This window comes from Choloepus didactylus, chromosome 22, assembly GCF_015220235.1.
Source record: "Choloepus didactylus isolate mChoDid1 chromosome 22, mChoDid1.pri, whole genome shotgun sequence".
NCBI lineage: Eukaryota > Metazoa > Chordata > Mammalia > Pilosa > Megalonychidae > Choloepus > Choloepus didactylus.
In genome coordinates this window covers 41,441,473-41,451,110 of record NC_051328.1, presented here as the reverse complement: position 1 = coordinate 41,451,110, position 9,638 = coordinate 41,441,473, and the positions used below count along the sequence as shown (strand labels likewise).

Sequence of the window (9,638 nt, the reverse complement as noted above, 5' to 3'; positions counted from 1 at the left end):
GCGGGGCACGGATAGCAAAGGCGAAAACATCTCCGCGTCCGAGTTGCGCCTTGAAGAGGCACACCCAGCCCTGCGCTTTTGCAGATGTTTTCAACGTCTCCGTAGAGGTCCCGCGTCGCACCCCAGCCCAGCTCCAGCGCGGGACGTATCCTGGGCTCCCGGGGGGAGCCTCTGTAACTTGAGCCCAGGAAGGTTCCTCTATAAGAAAGACCGGCGCGCTGGAGCTTGTTTTCCGGGGAGCGCGAGGCACAAGCCCCCAGCGTAGGAGCGCGGGTGCGCCCTCGTGCGGAAGCTCAGCTGGGAGAAGACGGGCCCGAGGTCCTGTGGGGAGCCTGGGAGACAGCGGTTGTCCCGGAGAGCCAGATGGAGACATTCCAAAAGTGCTCTGCAGGCTCACAAACCTTCAGATCCCAGAAAAGCGCGTTCATCTCCGAGGTCGGTTGATGGCGAGCGCGTCTCCCCGCCTGCGGGAAAGCGCTGAGGCCTCTGGCCTGGTCCGGGGCTCCGCAAACCACCGTGGCGGTTTCAAGTCCAGGGCTCGAGCGGAAATTGGCCGAACGCACCATTCCGAGCCCTGGGACAAAAGGGATGTGTGCTCCTCGGGGAGGCTGCAGGGATCTCAGGCACTGGGGAGCTAAAGAAGCCCTCAGGGTGCTTAAGGCCCGCGACAGAGTCTCCACGCCCCACACCCAGCCCCAGGCGGCTGCACCAGCGCAGCTGCAGTCCCCCAGCTCCTGCTTCTGCACAGTCTCTGCCAGCTTTCCAAATGTATGCATCACTTTTCCAAGTGTGAAAGGCAGTTAACAGACACGTCTATGTAAAACAAAATTCCAAGTACAGAAAAGAGAGAGAATTCTAACATTCTCCTGCTTGGCGACCAGTAGTTTGGAGAAGAGCGAAGGGGGAAAGCGCTGGCCTTCCTGAAGCCGCTGGTTCCCCCACAGTGGCTCAGCCGGCACCCTGATGCTAATGGCAGTGATGGGGTGCTGGGTGCGCTGCCAGGTCGGCACTATGCTAGGTGCTTTGCTCTATCAAGTCATTCCATCCTCACAGCAACTCTAAGAAGTAGAAACTGCCATTTTACAGGCCAGGAAACTGAGGACTGGCCAGTGAACTTGCATAATGTGGCACACCAGGAAGAGCTCTGACAACAGGCAGCTATCATGTGTGGATGCTGGGGGCCTTGCAGGAGTTCCCTCCTGAACCCTTAGAGCAACTGTGGGAGGTAGAGGCGGTGAGTCTCCCCATTTTACAGATTAATGCCCCAAGATCCCAGAGGCCACCCTGTCTCCTCCGAAGGAAGGTGTTTGCGAGCCTGACACGTGCAAGTGTCCACAGGGGCTCAAAGAGAGAGGGTGGTCTGGAGGGAAAGCGGTTTATGCACCATGACGCAGGGGCACCCAGAGAGGAGAGGTCTCCAGCAGCTCCAGAACTCCGAAGTCTGGGACATTTGCAAGTAGGAAACCCCAGAGTTCTCAGGATCCCACCCATACCCAGAAGCCCTGTCCTGCCCCCTTGCACTTTGAAAAGAGCAGGGAGGTTTCCAGAGCAGGCAGGAGCTGGGTCTCCTGGGCTTCTCAAGGGGAGTGAGCTGGGGTCCCAAAACAAACACACAGCCAGCAGGATTCTCCAAATTGCTGACTTCTTATAGCTCGCCTTATTCCCAGAAGTGATTTAAAGGGTCTACACAGAGGCACTCAGCTCCTACCCTGCCCTCTGCCCCCAAGCATCTTAGCCTGATCTATCCAGATAAACCCTAACGGCCAACATACTGAGCCCCTGCTTTGGACCAGGCACTATTTGAAGCACCTTTCCAACATAAATTAGGTTCACTAATCCTCACAATAACCCTATTCAATGATCCTTTTGTTTTTTGGTGAGAAAACTGGCCCAGAGCACTTTCAGTTGCCTGAGGGCTCATGAACCCTTGGATGACCTGCTGATGGGGGCCCTGAGTTGGTGGGTGTGCAGACATTCGGCTTCAGAGAGAAAGATTCCTGGAGAAGCATGCCTGTGAAGACAACCCGCGGCAGAGGGAGAGCTGGGGCCCCAGGGGCTGTGGGGAGAGGCGAGGTTAAGGACCTGGGCCATTGATTCTGGGTCAGAGAAGCTCTCTGGCAGTCCCCCAGGAGATAGCCAGCCACGCCCAGGAGATAGGAGAGTTAGTGAGCCCTCCTCAATGGTCCCCCAACTCCATTTCCTTTGCAGGACTTGGAAGCCAGAACCCTGTCACCCCACCACCCCACCCCCATTTAAGCTCTTCACATGCCCCAGAATTAAGTCCCCACAAGCCTGACACTGGGAAAACCATGGCACCGCGGAAGAGACCCTCAAGAATCAAACCCCACGCAAGTCCTTCTGCTTTACTGTAAAGCAAGCATGCTGAGAAAGCAAGGGAGAGGCTTGCAGAGGTAAGGGTGGGTGGCGTCTCCCCAGCGCAGTAGTGGTCCCTGGCTGCAGCTGCCTGGCCTGGCCAACGCCCCTGAAACGTTCCACCCCCTTCCTTACATGCCTTTGTCAAAAAGCAAACATTTCAAACGTTGTGGCCAACCGGGGCCGTGCAAGAAAGAGGCGGGCAGGGAATGCTTCTCAAAGTTTGGGAAAGCATTTCAAGTATGTGGTGCAGGAAGCAGGCGCTGCCTGGGAGATGGAGGCTGGGGGTCTCCGTGGCTCCGACTCAGCTGGTCCTCACCTACCTGGGGTTTGGCCATCCCTGCCCAGGCCGCACCTAAGAAATGAGATGGCAGATCTCTACTTACTCACCACCAAGATGCTGAGGGTCAGACAGGAGCCAACTGGCCTGGCCCCGCTGCAGGCACACAGCCACTCCCCAAGAAGCTTGATGGTGCTCATTCATCAGTGGGGGTCTTCTCTTGGTCTCTCTTCCTCCGCCCATGTCTGGTGTATAGTTATCAATAAGTTTCCATCAGCCAACCTAGCCAAACAACACTGACCCCCTCTTTTGTATCTGGGGTGAGGGGTGAAGGCAAGAAGTCATGTGCTCAGCCAGAAGGGCTCCGTTGCAGGGGGACAGCTGGGTACTGTGCTCTCTATGCTTTCAGCACAGCTCACAAACCCCTTCCAGCCTGTGGCAAGACCTCAGGCAGGCTCGGGGTGAAAGGGAGGAGATGAACCCCAAAACATTTATGAGCCAAGTGAAGTTCCCAGGACCCAGCATTGTCTCCTCCCTCTAACTTCTGGTCTTCCTTTCTCACCAAAGTGGGGAGAGTAGCAGGACAAATGAGGGGCATTTTAGAAGCCCTGTCTGGGGTGAGGGGAAGTGCAGTGCCCTTGCATTGACCTGGTCATTTCACAGATGAGAAGACCAAGGCCAGGGTGTAGGGAGTGGCTTGTTCACTGTTCACACGGCTGATGGAGTCCTCTAATTCCTTGTCCAACACTCACACAATGTGGGGTACAAGTAACAGCCGAATCTGGCATCTGCAGGGACAGGCACTTGACAAGGACAGTGCCTGGGTTGGACCCAACCCCAGCATCCCCTTTTCCTGAAAGCAGAGAGCCTGGAACATCGCTTGGAATCTTAAAAGAAGCCAAAACATGTGGAAGCTACTCCAGCCTCCAGCCTCTCCAGGGCTTGGGAACGTGAGGGATGCTCAGAGGCCTCGGGGTGTAGTTCTGGTGCTGTATCTGCCAAAACTGGACCCAGTTTAGAGTCACAGTCCACCCAGCCAGAGGCCAGCCCAGGGAATCAGGAGGAAATGGAGGGTCTCTGCCGTGGTATATGAGTCGCTTTCATTTTATTCGCAATCCTTTTGCGACTTGCCGAGCCATTGCTTACTTCTGGGTCCGGGAAGAGCACGGTCAGCAGAGCGCGGATCACGCCAGCCGCGTTCTCGTGGACCGCGGAGCCGCCCCATCCCCAAATCCCCGCAGCCGCTGCGGGCACGCCGGCCCTTACATTCCCGACCTCCTTTCCCCAAACCTGAAAGGGCCTCCGGAGGACAGAGCCGCTGAAGCACGGAGCGGCAAGCGGAAACGCCAAGCAGGGAGAGCCTGGGCCCGGCGCGCGGCACTCCGCGAGCTGGTCAGCAGACACGCGGGCCGGCGCTTTGGCTCCGCGCTGCGGGACCTTCCCACCCTGCTGGGGGAGGAACCAGCCACCACCGAGGCCGCGAAGCCCCTAGGTCCGAAGTCCGCGAGCCTCTGAGGATACCTCACGCCGCTCCGGGCCGCAGAAGGCCTGGGTTGAGCGGAGCGCGGCGCGCTGCACACGGGACCCGGCCTTCTGGCACTGATCCCCACCAAACCGGCCCCCGCGACCTCCGAGTGAGGAAGACTGGGGGGGAGGGTGTCCCCGGACGCGTCCAAAAGCACCGGGCCTGCCGCACTGCAGGGGCCTGGCTCTCGTCTCTGCCAGGGGCCTAAATAAAGCCCCAAATATAATACCCCGAATTGCGCACTTGCCTGGGGGAATGGAAGGACCCCTGGCCCCAGCCTCCTAGGGTAGTTGCTGAACCTTCTTGATCTACTCGCTCTGAGTGACCGGTCCACGCAGATAGGGACTTAAGAAATCTCCCCAAAGGTACAAAAGCCCAGAGTGATTTCAAGAGCAGTCCTGGGTCTTTCTCCGCACCCCCAAACCACTCCTGGCCCTTTCAATTTCCAGGTGCCTCTCAGGCCTCATCACTAAAAGGGCACCAAGAGTTCCAAATCTGAAGAGAAGGTCAGGCTTTCAGGAAGGCATCTTTGGAACATCTGGGAATAGAGAAAACCAGCTTGCTCGGGGGCTGGGTCTGGAGGAGTCTCCAGCTCACAGAGCATAAAGAGCAAGAGCAAAATGAAACCAGAGTGGCAGAGGTGGCGAGGAGGGCAGGGAGGGCTCTCTCCGTCTCTCTCCCAGTGACTCTGTCGTTCTCTCTCCTTAGCTTCCTCGACTGGTGCACAGAACCTGGGGCCCTGCTGCAAGCCAGACTCCCAGCTCCTGCACGGGAATAAAACGCAGTCCCGGCCTTTGTGTTCTCACCACTTGCCCTCTTTGGTCCTACAGATGGAAAGAATCAGTGATTGTACATAAGAGGAAAAGTAGTATGCCTCTATTGATCTTCCCCCAATTCTGTATCAGCATAGCATAGACAAAATGCTGCGGTTACAACAACATCCATACCCAGCCGATGCTCAACCAATGCCACATGCCAAGCAAACTCACCCCTTGCGAAGCCATCGCATTCACAAGGAACCTTCCTGCCGGAAGCAAGCACACCTGCTGGGGTGGGACTGGGTGAACCTCTGGTCTCCTAGACTCACATGCGTAGGTCAGCAGGGCAGCTGGGAGTTCCAGCCAGTGAACAGATAATAAAGCCATTCCCCCCAGCTATATTTCACAAAAGCTAGGTTGCTATTAAAAAAAAAAAAAAAAGAAAAAGACAAGCTATCAAAATTGAAAAGAAAAATAGTTTCTCTATTATTTAAAGTGTTGAATAAGTTGGGAAACTTAGAAATCTAAAAGCATTGTTGATTATTTCTGAAGCGCAATAAGGTTTTCATTTTCTTCCTTTTTTTTTTTTTTTTTTTGACTGGGATGCAGGGAAATATTTATAAATCAAATTCAGAAGTATGGGGTCTGGACTCCACCTCTGATATGTCCATTTACTGGAACGGGAGTTAAACGCTATGGAATCCTCTTTGGAGCTTTCCTGGTCCAGTTCAAATTCTTTTCTGGAAAACCACTAAAGCCCGCATTTTAGGAAAGTGAGGGGAGGCTGGGCTCACCCTCGCTGTAGGTAGCAAGTGGGAAATGTTTATCCCCTCTGCTCCTTCGCCCCCTAAATTGGGGATGGCTGGAAGTTGAGATGAAGTAGCATTGTTTGTTTGGACAACTGGCACGTTTTTCTGCATTTAATAGAATTCACTCATTACAGCAAATGACCTGCCCGCAGTCCTTTGGTCTGCCCTCATCCAACTGAGACGGGTTCTCTGAATTCCCTGGCCGGAGTGGGATTTGTTTTTTTAATTAATCAAAAGCCTTTTCCATCAGTAAATAAAACTACAGAGGAGTGCCCCCCCTCTTCTGTGATCATCTGCATATGTCTGCACGTACACCCATCTGTATAATAAAAATAATCACAACAGGTGGGTTTACAAACACACCTTGTTTTTTAAAAATGTGAGAACACAAACACACTGTTGGAACTTTGGGCAGAAAAACAACATGGATTTATTTTAAGGTAAGTACAACAATTAAGACAAATACAGGTGAAGTTAATTTTTTAAAGCTTTTTTTCTTTTAGGAATGCTGAGGGTGGAATCTACTATACAAAACCATCACACTTTGTAAATTAAAAGTATCAGATACTTGACTTCTTTATCTGCCAACAAAAAAAATAATAAATTATTTTCTTGTTTGGAAAAGACTATAACTGGGAAAAGAATGCTATTGCATAATTGTACAAGGAAAACGAAAACAAATAGGGTTCTCTGATTCAATTTGGCAGTTAGAAATAGTGGGGCAAGATGAAAAATTATCCAGTGAACTCAACTTTAAATATTATATTAATGGCTCTGAACAACAACAAAAAAATAGCCTGATTACACATCCACACATTTGTACAGCACGGTTAGAGAAATTAAAAATTACACTCAGCACATCCGTTATCTATAGGGACCCCACAAACACCTACAAGGGTCTCTACAGAAAGTCATTCCTGGGTGCTACGGGAATCGGTCCATAACTTAACTTTTGAAACCTCGAGTCAAGCAGCGCACAGCCATCCTGCTTACACGGTAGGGAAGGGGGTTTTAAAAGCAATATTCACTGCGTTGCGCTGCGTCCCTTTAGGGGCCTTTCTGAAATCTCACAAACGGGACGGCGAATTAAAGTTACCTGCACGCTTCTCAGAGGGCTGAGGGCTCTCGCGCGCTTGCTCGCTCTCTGCTCCCGGTCTGAGAAAAAATTGGTGGACATGTTTTGTTTCTTTTTGCGTCTCTGCAGCCTTAACTCTGCAGCCTTAACTGAGCGGGCCGGGGGCAGGGGTGCGCCTGGGAGTCAGTATTTGGAGCAGTCGTAGGAATAGGGAGCTGCGTGGCGATAGAGAGACGGCGCGGATCTGTAGGGCAGCTGACAGCTGGCATTACTGCTCCCCTGATGCTCCCCGAGGGTGGAGTTCTCGATCCCCAGCCGGTGAGAGCTGAACATCTCCCGGACGTTGGGGAAAGTTTGCTGCTGGGTCGCGAACGTGTGGCCGGGGAGGTGGTTCAGTTCCCCGCTGTGGCTGAGATACCAGGAGGCCGCCTGGGCTGCGGCGGCCCCGGGCTGCGGCGCCGGCTGGGGCTGGGGAGCCGGCGGGGGCGGCGGCGCCTGCGAGTGGTGGTGGCCGTGATGCTGGGGGTGGTGGCCTGCGGCCGCCAGCGCGCCCTCCTGGCTGGCGGCGAGGTTGAGGGCACTCAGGGGCGACGTGGGGCCGCTCGGATGGTCCGAGAGGGCCTCGTCCAGGGCGGGCGGGACGCACATGTGCGCGGGCCGCTCGGCGCCGGTGTACAGGCTCATGGCGCGCATGCTGCACTGGTAGCCGCCGCTGCCCGCGGCCTCCAGGCCCTGCGCGCACGGCTGCCCGTAGGCGGCGGGCGGCGCCGCGGCGTAGGGTAGCGCCAGCGGCGGCACGACCAGGCCCGCGCGACCGACCACCGGGCTCAACTCGCCGTCTGGCGGCGACGTTCGCAGTGTCATGATGTTCTCCACGCTGAAGCCGGGCAGCCCGTTGGGCGCCCCTGCGTGGTGCTCCGGCAGCGAGCCGTCGGGAGAGCCGGCGGGCGTGGAGGCCGCGCTGCGCGGGCTGCCCTGCAGCGCGCTCTCGGGGCTCAGCGTCTCCACCTTGGTGATCACCGGCAGCGCCGGAGAAGCTGCCTCACTCTTGATCACCACTTTCTTCTCGGTCTCCTTGGGGGCGTCCGCTAGGGGCGGCCCGGTCGGGGGCGGCTCCTTGAGGGGGGCCCGCTCCCCCTTCTCCTTCGGCACGTCCTTCTTCTTGAAGCGCCGCCGGCGCCGCAGGAAGCTGCCGTTTTCGAACATGTTGTAGGAGTCCGGGTCCAAGGTCCAGTAGCTGCCTTTGCCAGGCTTCTTGTCGTCGCGGGGCACCTTGACGAAGCACTCGTTGAGTGAGAGGTTGTGGCGGATGCTGTTCTGCCAGCCCTGCTTGTTCTCCCTGTAGAAGGGGAATCGGTCCATGATAAACTGGTAGATGCCGTTCAGGGTGATCTTCTTCTCCGGCGCGTTCTGGATCGCCATGGTGATGAGCGCAATGTAACTATAAGGCGGCTTCACGAGGTCCTTGGGCGCCGCGGGCTGGTGGTGATGGTAGGGCGCGTAGGAGCGGCCCATGCCTGCGCCGTACTGCTCCGGGTGGCCGGAGTAGACGCCCATGGGGCTGGCCATGCTGCCGTAGCCGCCCGCCGCCCGATAGTAATTCTGCTCGCTCAGGTAGGGCACCACTCCCAGCGCATTGGGGTCAGACACGGAGTAGCGCGCCTGCATGCTGCGTCCGAAATGGCTAGCCACCGCCTGCGCACACGGACCGCGGCCGGGGCAAGCGAGGAAGGCCCTGCTAGAGCGAGGAAGAGAGGAACGGAGCCGGTGGAGGGAGCCCCGGGCGCCTGGAAGCCTCAGGGGCGAAGCGGAGGAGGCGCCAGCGTGCCTTCGGGTCGAGAAGGGCGTTCGCTTTCAGCGGACCGGGCGGACCAGCATTCTGGAGGGCGCGCTCCGGGCGAGCGCAGCGCCGGCCACTCGCTGGCTCCCGGGATTCGACGGGTGGCAGCCCGGGCGGGCGGCCGGGGGACGCAGCGGAGACGCCAAAGGCGAAGTGCCCGGAGGCTCACCCCTCTCTCAAAGAAAGGAGGGGGAAAGACGGCTCTCCAAGGCCCACCCTCCCCCCGGCCAAGTCTGCAGCCTTGAAGGTCGGCGAGCCGGTGTCCAGAGCGGGTGCCCTGCCGAGCCCGGAAAAAGAGGCAAAGTCCCTTTTAGGGATTGGGAAAAGTTTCAAAGTCTTGCTGAAAGCGAGTTTTTACTTTCCTTAGGCCACGCCCCCACCCAGAACTTTGGACCAATCCCCGGGCAACTGTGGGGAGTTGGCACCAATCAGGGCGAGGGGCGCCGGAATCCTTCGGCTCTAAGACCCAGCCGCGCCGACCCAGACCTTTTTGCAGCTCAGACTTGAAAAGTTTTTTAAAAAGAGTTATATCTTACTAAAATTTATTTTAGTATCACATTTTGCTTAATAGGCCCATGTTGTCCAGAACAAAGAAAAAAAGCACTGATCCTCTGCAAAAAGTTAGTTTGAAATATAAAATCTGATTGATTAATGCAGGCCAAATATCTCCAGAAGATCTCGTAAGCAGCAAGATCCAGGGACTATTTTCCATATTAATGAGCGATGAGGCGGATAATTAGATTTCCTAATTATCGGGGCCCAGGTTTAATGGATTCAAAGCAAACGTGCTGGGATCGAATGGAGAGGGTCTCCCCCGAAAGTTGTCATGATTTAACCAAACGGTAATTAATAATCCGCAGGGAGTTCCCAGGTTCAGGGCCATCAAGAGAACCCTGTAAAGACTTTAGAGGCAAATTATAGGAACTGAATCCCCTTCGCCCCCATCCCAGGAGTCAGGCCCTGGTGTCCACACCGAAA

The 9,638-nt window shown here is 55.8% G+C and overlaps 1 protein-coding gene across 1 annotated transcript; it reads right to left on the bottom strand.

Annotated features, from left to right (window-relative positions):
- Positions 1–6,190: 6,190 nt before the first annotated feature.
- FOXC2 (forkhead box C2) lies at positions 6,191–9,375 on the bottom strand. The gene has a single exon (XM_037815860.1). The coding sequence runs from the start codon at positions 8,486–8,488 to the stop codon at positions 7,004–7,006; it is 1,485 nt and encodes a 494-aa protein (XP_037671788.1). The 5' UTR covers positions 8,489–9,375; the 3' UTR covers positions 6,191–7,003.
- Between the last annotated feature and the right edge of the window lie 263 nt (positions 9,376–9,638).